The sequence below is a fragment of the Tachyglossus aculeatus genome, chromosome X4 (assembly GCF_015852505.1).
Source record: "Tachyglossus aculeatus isolate mTacAcu1 chromosome X4, mTacAcu1.pri, whole genome shotgun sequence".
Taxonomy (NCBI): domain Eukaryota; kingdom Metazoa; phylum Chordata; class Mammalia; order Monotremata; family Tachyglossidae; genus Tachyglossus; species Tachyglossus aculeatus.
This window is the reverse complement of record NC_052098.1, coordinates 18,164,105-18,185,425: the sequence shown is the minus strand read 5'-3', so window position 1 is coordinate 18,185,425 and position 21,321 is coordinate 18,164,105. Positions and strand designations below refer to the sequence as shown.

At 41.8% G+C, this 21,321-nt stretch overlaps 1 protein-coding gene across 2 annotated transcripts in view; it reads right to left on the bottom strand.

Annotated features, from left to right (window-relative positions):
* Positions 1–21,321, bottom strand: part of CDC37L1 (cell division cycle 37 like 1) — a 29,424-nt gene continuing 8,103 nt past the window's right edge. Inside the window, exons 3-7 of one of the 2 annotated variants that reach the window (XM_038769579.1) lie at positions 17,571–17,658; positions 14,624–14,739; positions 11,286–11,408; positions 5,835–5,999; positions 1–373 (exon numbers count right to left, since the gene is read on the bottom strand). In XM_038769579.1, the coding sequence (XP_038625507.1) occupies positions 272–373; positions 5,835–5,999; positions 11,286–11,408; positions 14,624–14,739; positions 17,571–17,658 (594 nt within the window). In that variant the 3' untranslated portion in view covers positions 1–271. The remainder of the gene's footprint in view (positions 374–5,834; positions 6,000–11,285; positions 11,409–14,623; positions 14,740–17,570; positions 17,659–21,321) is intronic. The other variant, XM_038769580.1, reaches the window with a different exon arrangement.

Below are 21,321 nucleotides of genomic sequence, written 5' to 3'. Positions count from 1 at the left end.
TAAGATTAAAGGCAAATTTATTAGCCAAAAAAGTCCAGTTTAGCATCCTGCAACATATGGAACCTCTCCTCCCTCCAAAGAAAACAAAAAAACCTAGCAGCACATTTTCAAATAACAAAACAAACAAAAAAAACCAGGAAAAGTTACAAAATTTCAGATCTCCCCTCAAAAACCAAACAAAAATAAAGTGCAGCACCCATAAAATTGTCAAGAAAAAAGTTAATCCTTTCTGGTAACAAAATAGTTCTTGGCTTCAGCAGTCTTAAGTGAACTACATAGTGTCCATCATTTTTGATTCATCATCCTCTTTATGTACCATTGAGTTTAAATTGCAGACAGCCACGTTCATACAGCACTGAAGATAATCTGGATTCTGAAACAGGATAGGAGAAAGATAAAAACCGGGAATGATCAGTATATAAAAAATATACACAGTTCATATCCTAGTTTCAATATTTTTCATTCTGGCAAATGTATGCTAGCTGTTTTCAGTTAACTAGAAAAACATTTTCTGGACAAAGTATAAGCTTCAATTGCACAAATGAATCCCACTTTAAGGAAAGCTCGCACTGCAGTACTCACCTTTCCCAAAGCCAGTCGCACAACCGTTTCTTCCGACATCGCGGCACGCTGTGTCCAGACAGGCTCGCGTTGTCAGAAAAACGGTCCCTAACCCTGCTGCTTTCTAGCCCAAATGTGTAGTGAAGACGGAACTGAACGTACTTACCGTCAATTGCTTAGACTCCAAAATCAGACATTTATAAAAAATAATCAGTTTAACACGGTAAGATGCTGGAGACTATGCAAAGAATAAGCATTACTGTGGCCAATACAAAGCATTGCAAACACCTGCTTAAGTTTAAGAGGTAAAATACAGTCTATGAGTGAAAAAAAATCAGTGAAACAATCTTTTGACTTTCAATCGTACTTTTCTAGTACACCTTTAGGCATCTTGAGCTTTAAATTTCAACTACCTGAAATCAGTGTGTTAGACTTGCTACCTCCACATGCAGCTAATGCTTTAGGGTAGTGTTCAGGCTACCAACTGTAATTTCCTGTAAGGTCTCATTAGCATGGTCAGGGTGTAAATTCCCTTTCAGTTCTAGTAAATGCAACATCAGCCTAGATTCCAATGCAGTTTTCAGACTTACAGCTCTTCAGGGTTTACAAATTCAATCACACCTCATAGTATTTTCAAGTTTATAAATTTGGTGATGCTGAAAGTCACTCTAAGCGTATGTACAGCTACTCCAGAATTTTCATGCGGAACATCAAGAAAAATTATATTTAGGGTATTCATTAGGTGCTTATTCTGTGGCATCTTGTTGGATAGGGACCGTCTCTATATGTTGCCAACTTGTACTGCCCAAGCGCTCAGTACAGTGCTCTGCACACAGTAAGCGCTCAATAAATACGATTGAATGAATGAATGAATCTGCACACAGTAAACACTCAATAAATACGATTGAATGAATGAATGAATGAATGAATGAATTCTCTGGGATGGATACAAGATGACCAGATCCGACATAGTCCCTGTCACACAACGGGCTCACAATCTGAGAACTTAAATATCACACTTCTTGAAAGTCATTATTCACAGATAACATCAGTCCTGCTTAGCCAGCTACAGAACCCGTTCCCTCTCTGACCATAAAGAGTACTGCCATAAGCATAGGAGGGGGTGAAGGAATGAAAAGAATTAATCCCAGCTCTGCCACCTGTCTGTTCTGTGGCCTTGGGCAAGTCCCTTCACTTCTCTGTGCCTCAGTTACCTCATCTGGAAAAATGGGGATTTAGACTGTGAACCCCCTGGGGACATGGACTGGGTCCAACCTGATTAACTTGTATCTAACCCAGTGCTTAGTACAGTGCCTGGCACAGAGTAGGCACTTAACAAATATCATAAAAAGAAAAAAGAAAGGTACATGATCAGTAACAATGGAGGCTGAGGGCAGAGTGGAACAGAAAGGAAAAAGGCAGGGGATATCCCACAATTACGGAACACTGATGATGATGATGATGGGGATTCATTCAATCGTATTTACTGAGCGCTTACTGTGTGCAGAGCACTGTATTAAGCGCTTGGGAAGTACAAGTTGGCAACATATAGAGACGGTCTTACCCAACAACGGGCTCACAGTCTAGAAGGCAACAGGCATCAGTGTACATAAACAGAATTATAGATATATACACAAATGCTGTGGGGCTGGGAGAGGGGTAGAGCAAAGGCAGCGAGTCGGGGCGACGAGGAGGGAAGACAGAGCTAAGGAAAAGGGGAGCTTAGTCTGAGAAGGCTGCTTGGAGGAGGCGAGCCTTCAATAGGGATTTGAAGGAAGGGGAAGTGTGATTAGCAGATTTGGCGGGAGGGGCACTTCAGGCCACAGGTAGGACATGGGTCAGGGGTCAACAGCGGGACGGGGGAAATGAGGCACAGTAAGAAAGTTATCACCAGAGGAGAGGATGGGGAGGACAGAGTGGACAGGAAGGATGATGAGGAGAAGTGCGACAAGGATGAGGGTGGTGAGGATGACGATGAAAAGGACAAGGAAGACGACGAAGGGGCAGGGGATAAGGGGCAGGAGGAGAGGGACGAGGAGGATAAGATGACAAGGAGGAAGACGAGGAGGAAGAGGACAAGGAGGGCCTAAGACTGTGAGCCCCATGCGGAACAACCTGATTACCTTGCATCTACCCCAGCGCTTAGAACAGTGCTTTGGCACATAGGAAGCGCTTAACAAATACCATTATTATTATTGTATGATTTACCATTTCTTTCACCGTAGCTAAATGAGATACAAATAACCAACGGTTAAATTTACAGAGCGAGGATTTTAAATCTAAGTATGCTCCTCTAACATCTACAAAAGGATACTAACAGAGCTGTTGTCTCGTGATAAATACGTTACATGAAAAAAATGGGATATTAGTGCTTGAGCTGGTAGATGTTCACACTAGGAAGCCAGTCACTGGAAAATATGGAGCTGACAAACAATTCCGATGACCTATTCCTGTTGAATGTAATCACCAACCCTATCTTCCGCCTGCTAAACAAAAGGAAAACCTCCTGGATGCACTTCTGATCCAATCTGTGGCACCTAGTGTGGCGGAAGGACTTTAAGGTTACGGATTAGCAGCCACACATGGAGCAGCGTGCTGATCTGACCGTCGTCTGATATGCCCAAATTCACACTGATTATGTAACCAGAGCTTTGACGAGTGGGCTAGAAACTAACAAAGCAGCTAAATGGTAAACTCCTGTAGGATGAAGATATTTGCAGGGAGCTGTGAAGCAAAATTCCTGCCACCTTAGTGGACCGGGAAGCCCCAGCTTCAGCCCCCAATATAAACAGTGAATGGGCATCGCTCCGTGATACTACCAGGCAGCTGTCAGTGGGCCATGGCCAGGTAGAGTAACCAAGATTGGTTTAACGGTAAGCTCGTTGTGGGCAGGGAATGTGTCAGTTTACTGTTATACTGTACTCTCCCAAGCACTTAGTACAGTGTTCTGCACACAGTAAGTGCTCAATAAATACGACTGACTGACCCACAGATTAAAAAGTCTACTTTCAGCATAACAATTACTGCACCAACGCCACCTTGCAGCAACTTGTTACTAAGATAAAAGTGACAGGAACCTAACTTTGGGCCATGCATATCAAGTTAAGCAACATCTGTGACAGGTAGTGGGACACCAAAGCAGAAGAGATCCAAAGCTTTGCATCCTATCACTAAGCCAGGAACTTTTTCGCATTGTTAAAGAAGTTATTTGGCCCTATACATGCTACACTACCTCAAAATGAAGATGGTACTAGCCTTATCAATCAATAGTATTTACTGTATGTCTACTGTGTGAAGAGCACTGTACTAAGCACGTGGAAGAGTGCAACAGAAACAAAAGACACAGTCCCTGCCCTCAAGGAGCTTACACTATCACTGACAAGGAGGGTGTCCGGAAGAGATGGCAACAACATTTCAATATTCTTAACCCAGATGAGGATGATGAGGCGCTGCAAAACATAAAAAACCTTCCCAAAGAAACCTACTGAGGAAGTCACCACAGTAATCAGTCATGAAAAAAGGCAACACAGCTAGACCCAAGGGCATATCTGCTGAGCTCTACAAGCACGGAGGGGACACCTTGCTTAAACACTTACACTAGCTCTTCCTCCACTTAGGGAACACGGAGAAGATGCCACCATCATCACCATTTTCAAGAAGAAAGGTGAAAGATCAGGCTGTGGCAACTCTCGAGACACCTCACAACTCTCCATTGCTGGCAAGGGTCTAGCCACAGTTCTTCTAGACCAATTAAGAATATCGTTGACCAAACATTCCTGGAATCACAATGTGGCTCCTGGTCACAATGGACATGACCTCTGTAGCATGTCGGTACAGGAAAAGTACAAGGAGTCGTACCAAGACTTCTATACAGTTCTTGCAGACTGAACGAAAGATTTCCAGTAGACTCTGGAAATCGCTTAGTAAAACTGGCTGTCCTGAGAAGCTCATTAAGATTCTGAGATTGTTTCACGGTGCCATGATTAGCCACGTCAAAGCTGGAGATGCCTTGTCTGATCCATTTCCATTGCCAAAGCAGAGATGTGAAGTAGGCCTGGTCCTGTTCAATTTATTCTAAGCAGCCATGCTGGAAGATGCAATGAGAGACCCAATGCAGGTGCTTATGCTTCTACTCCTCTGGGAAACTCTTCCAACTCAACTGATGGAGAGGATCGTCCCAAGTCCTAGAGGCAGTCATTCAAGAACTGTGGTATGCAAATGATTGCACCCTGGAGGCCCACAGATAAGAAGGCAAGCAAATGGTTGCAGACTTTGCCAAATTAGCCAGCCACTACAGTCTGACAATAAGCCTAAAGAAAACTGAAGTATCAGCCTGCACTGGGGAAGACATATGGACAACCAAAAGTCTATACTGGCAACCAAAGCTAAGTGCTGTAACCGAGTTCTGTTACGTAGGCAGACACTGGCCAATAGTATGATAAGCAAGGAAGTAGAAAGTCAAATTAAGAAGACCTTTGGGAGACTGTGAAATGGAGTGGGATGGCTTCATGGTATTAGGCTCGAGACCAAACTAAAGATCTACAGAGCTGTACTATCATCATCCAGTCTTCTCTACGGCTGGAGGCCAGATTTCCCCACGGATGTCACATTCGATCCTTGAGCAGTTCCATCAGCGTCACTCAGAAGTTATACATCAAGTGGCAACAAATGAATTCCTGGATGAAGTCTGTCTTCTCGTATTGAAGCAATGGTCATCTCAACACAGCTTTGCTGGGTGGCAAATATAAAGAGAATGGACAACAGCAGGATCTCCAAACGTCTATCTACTTTTGGTGAGCTGAAAATGGGAAACCAAAAGCAAGGAGGATAGAGGAAATGTTTTAAGGATGCAATAAAACAATGCCTCAGACTATGCCACACCTCAGCTGAAAACTGGAGACAATTGCAGAGGGCAGGTAGATCAGCACAGTGTGCTGCAATCAAGAGAGTAGTGGCTCTTTTGGAGCAGAAGCCTTGTAAAGATTGGGAGATGAAGAAGCAAAACAGCATCAGGCGCTGCAAACACACGCAACAGCACAACAAAAGACAGCCTTTGTGTGCACAGTGTGTTCAGGACTGTGGGTCCCATATTGGGCTTTTCAGCCACATACGCCCCCTTAGGTGAATTTCACCATGAGTGGCGTCTTCTTCGAACACGAAGGAAAACTATATGTATGTATATATATATATATATATATCTACTTATGAAAATACCAACAATAGATTGATAGCAAGGTAACAGGATCCATGTAAATGAACTTCTCAAGGCCTACCTGTGGCACGGACTCCAATAATCCTATAGATCCAAAACCAGTTTGGAGAACATGACTCTGCATGGGTATAGCTGGATAATTTTGTGACTGAGAATAGTGTCTTACTCTTGACTTGAATGCTTCTAGTTCAGCTTTGAATGCCTCAAAATAACCTTCTTCCTCTGCCTATAAGAAAAAACCATATTTAAGGACAGTTATCATAGTTACCTGCCTTTAGGCATTTTACACTTCTTTATGTCTAGTCCTCCTCAGACCAATGGCTAAGCACACACACAGAAAAACCTGAATTTTTTTTTAAAACATTCATCTTCAGCACTGAGCTGGTTGGAGAGAAATACCGTTGCTCCCTGGCTGTTTAAGAAGTAGGTGAAGTACAAATGCTTACTCTGTTAGAAAATAGATGTCCCGCTCAAGGATGCTCAGTAATTTAGGATGTGAGCTAAACTGTCGAACTAAAACCCCCTAAGTAATTAATGAGTGGTTTCATTCTTCCATGAATAGTTTTCTGAGCAAAAACAGAAGACAATGTACATACATTATGAGACTATAGTAAATGTTCAGTAATAAAACCACTATATGGAAATAGCAAAGATGAGACATTTGATTAGATGCCAGGACCTGGATCAAACTGTGTACCCACACAAAGATATCTGAGATCACACTGATAAACTAGATGTACAAATCATTGGGAACATGTGGCATTCACCATAAGATTTTTGAAGGAATTCAGAGGGAAAGTTGCAGAACTCCTGGCAAATGTGTTATCTATTTTTGCAAGTGACCACTGTCCAGTGGGCTGGTGGATCGTTAATGTAACTTCTTTCTATCAGAAAGGCTCCAGAGGTGATCTTGGAAGCCTCTGTGCCTGGGAAACTGGTAGAACCGAAAATCAGTGCAAAATTAGAAGAACACCATCTGGTTTCTCTAAGGGAAAACCAAGTTCCACTGCTCTGCTGAAAGTTCTACACAGAGGCTACTAAGAAAACTGAGTCATCACAACACTGAAGGAAATGTGATGTCACGGACAGACACTATCTAAAAGATACCAAAGGGAGGGCAAAACAATGCAATAAAACAATGCTTTTCAGGATAAAGTGTAAATAGTGGGACTCTTCAGGGATTGGTGATATGCCCAGTTCTACTTAATATTTTTGTATATGACCTGGAGCGGCGAGGGTGTTAAAATATCTCCATGCTTGATGGTGATACTAAACTTTTCTGGGTGGGGAAATGCCATTCTGATGCAGACAGACTGTAGAAAGATCTCAAGGACCTCCGTTGGCAGAAGAGCTTCAATGTGAGCACTGGTGAGGTAATTCACTTGGAGAAAAATAATCTAAATGACAAGTACATAACACGAGCTTTGAGTTATCACTCACGGCTCGGCAAAGAGATGTCAAATTATTATCAATTACCTCGAATCATTGGTCCAATGTGTGACAGCAGTCAAAAAGGCCTGCAAAATGCTAAGCATCTTTAGAAAGGAGTTAGAAAACAAAACTAAAAGCATCATTTTGCCAACCTCTAAAACGATGGAACTTTCACACCTAGCACACGGTGTGGAATTCTGATCTACAACAGAGCTGGAAATGTGTGGTGGCCTGGTCACGCCTCTGTGAGCTACTAGGTTCTATCATATCGGATATGCAAGATCAAAACTGAACTTTCAGAATGACCCGCAACCTTATAAAAAGATAATAGCTGGCTCAATGGCAGGGGGAAGGCCATTTGCATGCTCAGGACTCCCAGGGCACTCTCTAGCCCGAAAAAGAAATGAAACCTAGCCGGAGTTGTAACACTATCAATTCAGTTATTGGGTCAGAGTGCTAGGGGCAGGTGAGGTCATAAAACACCTGAGAATAGGAAATGAAGAGCTTTTGCCCCAGGGCAGGAGGGTGAACCACTGAGAATGCTCACTTTGAAAGACCGGAATTGAAACCAGGTGGAGGAGGAAACATAGATGAAAGGGAAAGACCTAGCTGAAGCTGATGGATGGATAAATCATTTTGAAAGATTTATGAACCTGGTTTCTAGCCGTCTCAGAGTGGTTCACAATCAGGGAGAGATTTACAATTTGAGACTGGATTTGATTTTATGCTCTTCTGACCCTGAACTGATGCAACCTTGTTATTTGCTGGAAGCTTGGTCCATACCAATCATCAATCAGTTGTCTTTACTGAGTGCTTACTGTGTGCAGAGCACTGAGCTCATGATTGCTTATAATACACTTAATACTTCAAGCACCTTTCTTTAGCTGCAGTTAATACTTTTTAACCTCTTTTCCTATGTAACGGTGGGAAGCCTGGGTGTAGTCAAGAGTCAGCAAACTCTCTGTGCATGGCATGGAGCAAGGGCCAGAGAATGTAACACTGACAGATTCCCACACCTCATGGATTCCCACATGGATTCCCGAGGGTTTGGATGGTACATCTAAGGCACAAGAAGTTGGCGACAATTTACCTGAGTAATCTTGGGGTGCTCTAGCCAGGACACCTTTCTGGAGGAGAACAGCAGGCTCAGGGTTTTAAGATGACACTTAAATAAATGATTTGAGTTGGGGAAATTCCTGGCTCCTGCAGGTCATAGGAAGCCTAGGCGTATATGAAGAGAAGCAGCGTGGCTCAGTGGAAAGCGCACGGGCTTTGGAGTCAGAGGTCGTGGGTTCAAATCCCGCTTTGCCAACTGCCCGCTGTGTGACTTTGGACAAGTCACTTAACTTCTCTGGGCCTCCGTTACCTTATCTGCAAGATGGGGATTAAGACTGTGAGCCCCACATGGGACAACCTGATCAACTTGTAACTTCCCCAGCGCTTAGAACAGTGCTTTGCACATAGTAAGCACTTAATAAATGCTATTATTATTATTATTATATGGAGTTAAGGATATACTGAAGACTGGGATTGCACATTCTGGAAAAAAAAAAAACACTGAGAGAGGACACAGTTGAAGTTGGCAAAATGTGGTAGGGTTTGCAACAGTTGTGAAGCCAAAATTGTTCACCGACTTCCACAAACCAGGCCCAGTAGCATCCACTGAAGCTTGAAGGTGGTGGGTTCAAAACTAACAAAAAGAAGCCCTTCTTCACCCAGGGGACTATAAGTATATGGAATTTGTAAAACAAGAAGTTGTGCTCTCAGAAAATATCATACTGTTCAAGAAGGCTTTGGATAAGTACAGTGCTCTGCACACAGTAAGCGCTCAATAAATACGATTGAATGAATATTCAGGGATTAGAGATCAAATTGTCAAAATGTTTCCTCCAAGCATTCGCTGCTACCACTATCAGAAGCAAAATGGTGGGCTAGATGGACCACTGGTCTGAACCAGTATGTTATTGTTTATCAGCTAATGGAATTGCTCATATTTAAGAGCGCAGTTGTTTAGAGCTCAATTTTTCCTTACACTCACCTTAGATGGTAAATTCAACTTTGCATGCATGTTCTGAGATCAGCCATGTGCCTCAAGATGCCTTGGTCTCCCTGTGCACCTGAAAATGCACTGACAGTGACAGGACTGAAGCTCGTCTGTCATTTTGGATGGGCGATTCCATCTAATTCAACTGAAGTCCATAGATAAGTACTATCGAAGCTTACAGTAAACTTTCTAAGCATCTAACCACTCTTTCCTAAATTTCTGTATTGCATATAGCGTCTTGCAAGAAACCTGTTGTAGAATTTCAGGGCCCAAGATCGCCCTTCGGCTCCAAAAGCAAAAGGACAACATCTTTGCCTAGGAAGGGATCCGAGAGAATTCTACCAGGATATTTTCAGTCATGTAGCACAGCAGTTACCTTGATACCTGTCAGAGGCAGTGTTTCACTTTTCCTTTTGTAGGTGATACTGATAATAGCATCTTTGAAATCCATAGGCCTGTATTTTCAAGCACAGTACTGATTTCTGATCAACCCTCATTTCCATCGCATCCCACACCTTTTCACTGAGTTTCTCTATCTCATAATTCTGACCCAGATGACAGAAGGCAAATCCAATAAAGAAACAGCGTGAGTCTGAAGGACCTGGGTTCTAATCCCAGCTCCACCACTTATCTGCAGCGTGACCTGGGACAAATCACTTAGCTTCTCTATGCCTCAATATTCTCATCAGTAAAATGGGGGATTAAGACTGTAAGCCCCATGTGGGACATGGACTATGTCCAATCTGATTAGCTTGTATCTACCCCAGCGCTTAGAACGGTGCCTGGCACATAGTAAGCACTTAACAAATGCCATTAAAAATAAAAATAAGGCATTTCGATTTCATTTACCACCCACATTCAATCTGTCTCAAGTCTTTGTCATTTCTTCCTCAATAATATTTCACAGATCTGCACTTTCCTCTCCAAGCTTACAACCAGCTCTAACCTCCTCCTGGCTGGTTATCTGGTTAACAGTTTTCTTACCGTTTTCTCTGCCTCCAACCTCTTTCCACTTCAGTCTATCATACAAATCACAGGAGTAATCTTTCCAAAACACTAAGTGACACACACTATTCCTCCTCCTCCATATCCTTTAATGCTCCCCATTCCTTCTTCTATAAAACAAAAATTTCTGATCTTGATTAACTGTTCTTTCTCCAGCTATACTCCAACTTTTGCTCCTTACTCCTCCCAAGTAGTAGCGATAGCATTTATTGAGCACCCACTTCACGTAGTGCACTGTACTACACACTTGGGAGGTACAGAATAACGAAGTCACACATTCTCGGCCCGCAAGGAGTTTACACTCTAATGGCGAAGACAATCATAAAAACATCTCTTACCTGCCCTTGATCTTGATAGTCCTGCTTTCACTCAACCCATTACTCACACCTGGAAGCTCTTCCCCTAGAGGTTTGCCATACCCTATCCCTTCTGCCTCTTAAAAGCCCTTCTAAAAAGCCACTCCCTTCACATAAAATGGAACTCACATCTACATTGTGGGACCTCGGCAGGTGTTTGACATTGTGTACAGTTTGGTCAGTGGTAACAGATAGTGTTTACGGTGACTGCTGATGGGATGCCAGTTGTGTAAATCTCCTCACCTCCCGGACTAACCCTGGCTCCTGGAAGGAACTGTGGGGGGTGGGTGTGTGTGTGGGTGTGTGTATGCCTGTACATGTCCATTTAGCAAACCCTAGGGTAACTTTATTTTGGTGGTAATCTATAAAGCTCTGGGTTTCTTCAATGCCACAGTCCCACCTGTATCATAACTAGGCTCCTGAAGGTTTGCCTGAAATATGAGGAGTGCAAGATGCTACTGGCGTATTGATTTTTTTTCACCAGGGAAAATCCACTTCATTTCAGGATCATTCTCACAGAAAATTCACAATCTAGCGTGTCCACCCGCAGAACCAGCCTGGCAGGAGGCATCACTTAAAATCTCCTACTCACCACGTAAATGATATTCCGAGATGAAGAAACCCGCATCAGAAGATACAATCAAAACTTCCCACTTAATCTGAAGCAGTTACTTACTTTGGCTTTTTGGAAAAATAAACGAAAACACCCTCTCGGATCCACATTACAGTTTTTGGCCATTTCTATAATAAACTGCATTACGATGGCTTGGTGTGCTACTTGTTCCATTAAGGCCCCTTTCTGAAAAGGAATTGATTAAAGTTACTAGGGGCAGCTCTCTGGAAACATAATGTAGTTTTGTTTGTCTACTCCAAGAAAACGCTGTTTTCCATTTTTAAAGGATTGAATACGATCCTTATTTTGTAGAACCTATAATTTATAGCTGATAGACTGCTTCAAACCAAATTCTCAATGTTTCAACTCATGCTCAGCATTTTGGAGAACAAGAATTCCTTGTGTTCTAAAAATACAATAATATATTGTTCAGTGATATTGTAATGGGCAAGCAATGGGAGCCAAAAATGAAATCTTCAGGCTTAAGCTATAAATTATACTTTGACATAATCCTAATTCAAAATGAATTTCAATCAAATTAAAATAGAAAAGTTACTTCATAGGGGCCACATCATGTCTCCCATTATTTCAAATCCTCTTTGTTCTATACATAACCTTTAGTTCTCGCTCCTGAATAAAGGGGCAGGGAAGATCCTTATTCCGAGTACTGTAGATTTCTTTGAGTCTAACTTCTGCACCTTCAGGACCAAATGCAAAAATATTTTTACTTAGCCTAGAAGTTAATCTGTTGGAAGTTCAGAATAATTTCTACTAACAATAGCTCTGCAACAAGACAATCACATATATGTTTTTCTCCCTCATAGAGGACTGGCTATTGCTTAATTTGGTCTCATTCATGAAAAATTGTACTTATTTCTCTAACAACAACAACAATAATAATAGTGGTATTAGTGAAGCGCTTACTATGTGCCAAGCACTGTACTAAGCACTGAAGATAATCGGGTCCCACATGAAGCTCTCAACTGATGTAGGAAGGAGACCAGGTACTGAGTCCCCATTTGCAGATGAAGGAACTGAGGCACAGAGAATTTAAGTGACTTGCTCAAGGCCACACAGCAGGTAAGTGGCAGAGCTGGGATTAGAACCCAGGACTGTGCTCTTTCCACTAGGCCACCCTGCTTCCCTAAGGAAAACTTACTTTATAGTATCTGTAGCTTGAACATCACTGTGCACATGTACCCAACCATATCTTCTGATATCGTATCATTTTCCATCCAGATCAGTGTAGTGAATACATGTACTATAGAAGAAATGAGTGTACTACTGGGAGAGATCTGACAGAAATAATATGGAAAACGTTATGTCCCAGGAACTAATTTAAAGTGGCAACTTAGCACTTTTTTTTTAAATTGAGTCCTTTCCTTGTGCACAGCACTGTAGTAAGCGCTTGGGGGAGTACAACAGAGTTGGGAGACATGTTCCCTGCCCACAGTGAGCTTAGGGTCTTGAAGGGGAGACAGGTATTAATATAAATTACGGATATGAATATAAATAAATTACAGATATGAGATGATTCCGAAGAAAAAAGTTAAAGACATTGTCGACTTGTTCAAATGGGTACAAACCTTCTAGACTGGGAGCCCACTGTTGATGACTTGTACTTCCCAAGCGCTTAGTACAGTGCTCTGCACACAGTAAGCACTCAATAAATACAAATGAATGAATGAATGAAACCAGAAGTAGTTATTTGTGGGCCCAGATAATTTTTCACTAGCCTTTCTATATGACATTAAATTCTGTATATGAGGACAGGATCAAGCTTATCAATTTTATGAATTTTAATAGGGAAAATGTTTTCTTGGCAAAAATCTATGCCAGTTTGAAAAGTTATTTCTCTTTGCTTTACCACTATTTCTAAGAGAAAAAAAGTACATACAAAGGAAAATGGTAGAAGAGGACATTAAAAAAAAATTATTTATGTATTTATATTAATGTCTCTCTCCTGACTAGACTGTGAGCTCACTGTGCGCAGGGAATGTATCTGTTAGCTGTTGTATTGTACTCTAAGTGCTTAGTACACAGTAAGCACTCAATAAATATGATGGAATGAATGAATGAAAATTAATAGGGAATTTGTGAAAAATATCTTCAGGGAGTTATGGTGAGCTTTGAAATTGCAAGAGTAATTAATGTGTATATATGTATACATATAATGTGTGTATATATGTATGTACATATTTATTACTCTATTTATCTTACTTGTACATATCTATTCTATTTCTTTTATTTTGTTAGTATGTTTGGTTTTGTTCTCTGTCTCCCCCTTCTAGACTGTGAGCCCGCTGTTGGGTCGGGACCGTCTCTATGTGTTGCCGACTTGTACTTCCCAAGTGCCTAGTACAGTGCTCTGCACACAGTAAGCGCTCAATAAATACGATTGACTGATTGATGTGATAAGATACTACTGGTTTTAGTTTCAGTTTCGAATGATTCCTTAGCCATCTTAAGCTTTCTAACACACAAACTGTATAGACAAGGGACTGCATTATACTGTGCATAGATGGTTCTATGCAATTGTCTGGGATGGCTAGGGCATACGTGGGTGTGTATACCCCCCTACCCTCTTCCTGGTGAAAAGGACAATAGCCAGTGTGGCTCATCTTTCTTTTTGCAACTGCCTACTAGACAGTCACTGCTGCAGCCTTACCCCCACCCCCTGCAGGAGTGGGACCAGTGATGGATGACCCAGAGGTTTCCACTGTTGGCTACAGTGGCCTAAAGGCACCACGGATCTAGCCGACCAGCAAGGTAAGCCACCCATTCAGTTCATGCGACCGCTTCCTCTCCAAGTCTCTGTATTTTTTTTTTTTTACATCCACACAAAGTATGGGTATTTAAACAATAATATATTAGTAATAGTATTGTATATTACTATATATATATCACTAATATTATTGAGGAAACAATGTGATTTTATAATGTTCCCATTTTTGAACTTCAATCTACACTTAATCCATCCTATTTAAACCAAATAAGAAGGGAATTGTACAGTTAGTTTCTTGTTCTTGAAAAGCAGCGTGGTCTAGTGGAAAGAGCTTGGGCCTGGGAGCCAAAGGACTTGGATTCTAATCGGCCACTTTCCTGCTGTGTGACCTTGGGTAAATCACAACTTCTCTATGCCTCAGTTTCCTCATCTGCAAAATGAGGATTCAGTACCTGTTCTCCTTCCTACTCAGACTGTGAGCCCCATGTGAGACAGGAATTATGTATCTGACCCGATTATATTGTATCTAACCCGGCACTAAATGCAGTGCTTGGCACATAGCGCTTAACAAATGCCACGATTATCATTATTATTAGTATCCTCTTAATAGAAATCCAAAAACCAAAAAAGCAAGAAAAAACAAAAGGTTCCAAACAGTTTAAGGTTTTCACAATACCTGTTCAGCTTCTAAATGAAAACACCATAAAATAAGATATTTAGCAGTTTCTTCACACACAAGATATGGCTGATCAGATAAAAATCTCTGGCTGTCATCCCATCTGCTTAGCATACCTGGCAAAAAAAAAAAGAGAGAATTATACCAGGAGGTGTTTACTTATGCAGGATGAAATGACACTTTAATGAAGATAAGAATAATTATCTTCTAATGCCATGCACGTTGCCCTAGAAATCTATTCCAAACAGTACAGTGTCTAAAAATAGCCTCTCCACTTGCCACTGATTATTTTTGTAAATATCCCGGATGGTGTTTTCTTGTTGGTATGATTAGACAATTACTGCTACTCCATTACATGTTTATGAATTACTAGTATAAATACTTAATCTTTACCTGGGTTTGATAGAGGCTATATTTTTCTTTTATCTGTCATTTTCTCCATCAATTCTTCTTTTGGCCTATTTCTTTTTACCTATGTCAATTCTTGTTTTTGTCTCTTTCTCTCCTTTGACTCCTCTTTTCTATTCCTCTCCTTGATGGCCCTCATTTCCTCTCACAATGCAGTAAACCTCTTTCTTGTAGCTTATTCCTTTGTACCTGTGTTCCTCTCTCCTCTTCTATTTTTTCCCTGCCCTTCAACCGACCTCTCCCCACCACACCCTTTCCCCTACACTGGGTGCTCAATCAATCAATCAATCATTGTGTTTATTGAGCATTTACCGTATGCAGAGCATTGTACAGTATACTGAACTCTCTCATTCGTTCATTCAATAGTATTTATTGAGTGCTTACTGTGTGCACAGCACTGTACTAGGCGCTTGGAAAGTACAATTCAGCAACACAGACAATCCCTGCCCACGACAGGCTTACAGTCTAAAAGGGGGGAGACAGACATCAAAACAAGTAAACAAGCAACAATAGCATCAATATAAATAGAATTGTAGATATATATACACACAACAAGTAAACAGGCATTAATATAAATCAGTTTGTCAGGAATTTCTTTCTATGAGAATAAATGGGTCATCACTGGAGGCTTTTGAGGACGAGTGTGATGTGTTACAAACAATACACGCATCTCTACTTTGGATTGACTGAAGAGAGGAGAAACCAGTATGGAGGCTATTATAATAATCCAACGAAGAAGTGACAGGAGTTTGAACTACGGTGAAATAGCCAGGATGGTAGAAAGAGAAGCAGCGTGGCTCAGTGGAAAGAGCCCGGACTTTGGAGTCAGAGGTCAAGGGTTCAAATCCTGGCTCTGCCAATTGTCAGCTGTGTGACTTTGGGCAAGTCACTTAACTTCTCTGTGTCTCAGTTCCCTCGTCTGTAAAATGGGGATTAAGACTGTGAGCCCCCCATGGGACAACCTGACCACCTTGTATCCTCCCCAGAGGTTAGAACAGTGCTTTGCACATAGTAAGTGCTTAATAAATGCCATTATTATTATTAAGAGTGTATAGAAAGGGATCAATCTGTGAGATGGTAAAGAGGATGTGGGATGGAAAAAAAAAAAAGAGAAGTCAGTGACGCAACCCAAGTTGCAAGGGACTGGGCAGGTGCAGGTAGGAAGGTGTTATCAACTGATAGGAAATTAAGGAGAAGGCTTATGAGGAGAGACGAAATGTTCAGTTTTTGGCATGTTCAGGTGTACACAATTCATCTATGAGGAATCACAGTCAATCCCCATTTTATAGTTGAGGGAACTGTGGCACAGAGAAGCAGCATGGCTCAGTGGAAGGAGCATGGGCTTTGGAGTCAGAGGTCGTGGGTTCAAATCCCAGCTCTGCTAATTGTCAGCTGTGTGACTTTGGGCAAGTCGCAACTTCTCTGGGCCCCAGTTACCTCATCTGTAAAATGGGGATTAAGACTGTGAGCCCCCTGTGGGACAATCTGATCAACTTGTAAGCTCCCCAGTGCTTAGAACAGTGCTTTGCACATAGTAAGCACTTAATGTCATTATTATCGCTTTATTATTATTATTATGTGACTTGTCCCAGCTCCCACAACAGACAGGTTGCAAATTCAGGATTAGAACCCAGCTCCTCTGACTCTCGGACCCGTGCTTTTTCCATTAGGCTGCACTGTGCCTCATTTTGGGAGGATGCTGTACAAGAAGCAGGGGTAATCAATCATATTTATTGAGCGCTTACTCTGTATAGGGCACTGTACTAACCGCTTGCTTGAGAGGGTACATATAACAGGGTTGATATACATCTTCCCTGCCCACAGCGAATGTAGCAGCAGGATTATGAGCAGCAGGAGCAGCATTTTATTGAGGGCCTACTGAATGCAGATCACTGTTGCTCCAAGCATCCTGTTGTTACTATCAGAGATTGTACACTTGGCTGGAAGGACCACTGATCTAACCTATTAATGGCATTTCAGTGGTTTTGTTTTGTTTCTTATGACACATGTACTGACACCTCCCAAATCATACCGAACATCGTTTACGCTCAGCTACTCCACTATATCCATCATCTAAGAGAGGTCAAGATGTGGAAAAAATAAGGTGAAATTCTTGGATATGTGGGCATAACTTAAAAAAAGAAGAAGTATGTGTTCGAGGCACTTTACAAACTTTAAAAACTCTTCCTAATATGGAATAGGAAAGATAAATTGAGGCAGAGAGAGCTTTCCTTGCAGGCTGGGAATGTATCTTCCAACTTCTGTACTCTCCCGAGCTCTTAGTACAGTGTTCCACACAAAGTAAGTGCTCTATAAATGTCATTGATTGATAACCAAGTAAAGTAGTGTCATGTACAGAATTTGAACAAATGGGAGTATAGTAGTTCAGGCAAGGAAGGGAATTCATTCATTCATTCAATCATGTTTAGTGAGCGCTTACTGTGTGCAAAGAGAAGGAAAGAAAAATGAAACGACTGGAGACTAACTGGTTTTATACACAGGTGTATAGAAAAAAATGAAAAAGGTAATATTTACTTACCAAAATGTCTGATCCTTTGTTCATATTTCTGCATGAACGATTTGGATTCATCGTCGTCTTCTGTTGTTTTTTGGGGATTGATAAAACTCTATGAGGAAAAAAAAATTCTTTACATTAAGAAATCAGAATCTAGCTGGGTACATATATCCCTTTGCCGTATTTCAACTCAACTATCCATTAGAATAGTTCTGATTCATCTAATTTTTCACACTTCGAATGTAGAAATCCCCCTTGGCTTTAGTAACGCGCACAGCATACAAATACACCTTTTGTGCAATGGCTTACACTCAATATGTCACTGAATTCACCTGAATCGACCTCCCAGTAAACATCCATTCAAAAACCTTCCCCCATGATAGGGGTCCCTTCTATTACGTTATGTTCATGTGCTATTTATGAATGATTCTATAATTTCCAATAATGATGATCGAACTGAATTAAACCTTTACTTAAACTACGCTGCTACTTAAGGCTTCAGTGTAAAGAGAGACACTCAACAGAAACCACTTGGTAAAAATGATCTCTAATCTCTACGGGGAAAACCATCAAAATGAAAGCTCTTGTTTCACACATTTTTTGTTAAGATCTGTAATTCTTCCCTAGTCCACCTATGAGGTTCTATGGATATGGGAGAGAATTTGCCTAGAAAGGCCAACAAAATCCAAGGAATAATACAAGATTCCTGTTCAAGGAGAAGGCCTGAAAAAGAAAACACAATTCAGCTACAACTTAAACTTGAGCCCAGGTCTACCAGTGCCCAAGTTTACTCCCTGGTAGAAAATTCATCACGTTGGGAGTAACACTGACTCTTTCTAAGCGCTTAGTACACTGTTCTGCATAGTAAATGCTCGCTAAATACCATTGATAATGATGATGATGACCATTTGACAAAGGGCTGGAAGGGAGCCAGAATGGGCCAGAACTCAGCTCTGGTAAGAAAAATAGCTGTTCTACTTGGGAAAATTGTTCGGCAGCGGTCCTCGCAGATGGTTGCGAGCAGCTCCTCTTGGCCAGAGAGAGGCTGCCATACTGGGCCCCACCCCCAGCCCTGTTGTCTCCATCACCAGGCTCTGGGTGTGTTTGGGGAGGGGGGTGGGGAGAAGGCCTACTCTCCCACCCGCCCCAAACCCGGCAGAGACCTGCAGGAAGCAAGCAATGCTGGAGGAGGTGGCCAAAGTTGACAGTGTCAGGGGTGCAAGGCTGCACCACCTCCCTGTCCACGCTGGTACATATTGCCACTCCACACCCCAAGCGTCTTTTCCAGGGAGAAAAAACGGTGTGGTGTCCTGCTGACTCGCTCCCTGTCTTTAACCTGCCCTTGGGCATCACCGCTGGGGTGTTCCAGAGAGGGAGCTGAGCAGGAGGGGCCCGCCCAGCCCTAGTGCGATCCAAACTTGCCCACTCGTGCTCTCACTGGGCTGTGGGGAGAAGCGCTCTGGGTACTTGGTGGGGGGAAGGATCGTGGCTCCTTTCTGGAGGTTTCTGTTCCCTGCTTGACATGCTCAGCCCAGCTCGTGACATCATCCATTTATGGTGCGTGATCAGTGTGATATCATGGATGTTCTGATAAGAAACAGGCACTAGAGGCCCATTAAGGCAAAGCTGATTCTATTGTGCATGTGTTGCTGCAACTAAACAGTCCCTCTAATTGTCTGAAAGAGTTCCTGCTCTTCCCAATGTGCCCAGCTTCCTACTCGGGAGTAACTTTTTTTTTTTAAATGATATTTGTTAAGAGCTTACTATGTATGTGCCACACATTGCATTAAGCGCTGGGGTAGACACAAGGTAATCAGACATAGTCCATGTCCCGCATGGGGCTCGCAGTAGCAACCTCCATTTTACAGATGAGGCAACTGAGGCACAGAGCAGCTAAGTGACTTGCCGAAGGTCACACAGCAGACAAGTGGCAAAGGTGGGATTCGAACCCAGGTCCTGCTGACTCCCAGGCCTGTGCTCTATCCACTAGGCCCCGCAGCTTCTTCGGTTATTGGGAGAATTGAACTCTTTATTTTTAATTCAATACTTTATTTCTCACTACTTCTTAAAAAGTGAAGATCTTAAAATGAAGTTATTATCTTGCCAGAAAAAAACCTGGCAGAAGTTTCTCAGAACATTCTGTGACCACATGGATCATGACTGCCCAAAATGAAAACTGCATTCCACATCCCTGCCAGCTTTGGAATCAATCAATCAATGGTTTTAATGAGCACTTACTATGTGCAGAGCACTGTACTAATGGTTAGGAGAGTACAGTAGAGTTAGAAGACGAGATCACGGCCCTCAAGGAGCTTATATGTATATGTTTGTACATATTTATTACTCTATTTATTTATTTATTTTATTTGTACATATCTATTCTGTTTATTTTATTTTGTTAGTATGTTCGGTCTTGTTCTCTGTCTCCCCCTTTTAGACTGTGAGCCCACTGTTGGGTAGGGACTGTCTCTATATGTTGCCAATTTGTACTTCCCAAGCGCTTAGTACAGTGCTCTGCACATAGTAAGCGCTCAATAAGATTGATGATGATGATAGAAGTATCAATTTTTTCTTTATTTTTAATTCTTGATTTTCATAAATTCTGTAATTTAGATTTTAAAAAACCCACCACAAAACTGTGTCAAGGCTATAACAAAAATCGTGTGATAGTGTATCGCTCACCAATATTAGGATCCATTTGAAGAAAGACCTGCATACAGGCAATCCTGCCAGAATGTGACATTTTAGACTTTTTTTTTTTTTGACAGAATCAGATGGAAGAATAAGGGAACACGGTGCCAAAATTCAGCCTTGAGCCTACCCCATGACGCTTAAAGGAATGCTTGCTTTGAGAAAGATCAAAGGTTCACTTGCCATGCATGTTTTTCCTCAACAGCACCGGCAGGGAATGTAATGCAATTTTTTTTGCCACTCGTTTACTGGAAACTAAACTTAAACTGTCGCAAATTGGATCCTGGTGCCATGCTAATGAATAGATATGTACCCCCCCCCCCCCCCCCCCCCCCCCCGCCAAAATGCCTAACAATGCACATTGCTTGCACAAGCTTTAGGCTTTTTTTTGTTTTACGCAACTTTATTGAATGTAGGCCATGTTACTATTTCAACTGTTTTTTAATTAGCTTCTCCTAACTCCTTATTTACAATAATTGAAAATACGACTTTTGATAACATAAGGATTGGCAATAATGCAATTACCACATTGTAGGAATGCCTGTATTACAATATTTTCTTCCTATTAATAGAAAAAACTACTGCAAAATAAAACAATTCTCCCCCATTTTAAGGACTACTTTTAATGGGCAATCTTAAATTCACAAAAGTGTAAGATAAGAAAATAAGCCACATTCTCCGGAAGCAAAACAAAAATTCTTAGGTGTTCTAACAGCACACCCTAACAGTTCTAAGAGCGCCAGTTAAGCATTGACTCAAAGCTTTATTAATGCAACACAAGTGACTTGGAACTGGCTGGACACATTCAACGGAGAATTTTAGTTTCCAGGAATTCCATTCTCTTGAGCCTTTTAATATCAGCACTTAATCAAGCAGCATGGCTCAGTGGAAAGAGCACGGGCTTTGGAGTCAGAGGTCATGGGTTCAAATCCCAGCTCCGCCAATTGTCAGCTGTGTGACTTTGGGCAAGTCACTTGACTTCTCTTTGCCTCAGTTACCTCCATCTGTAAAATGGGGATTAAGACTGTGAGCCCCCGCCCCGCCCCGGTGGGACAACTTGATCACCTTGTAACCTCCCCAGCGC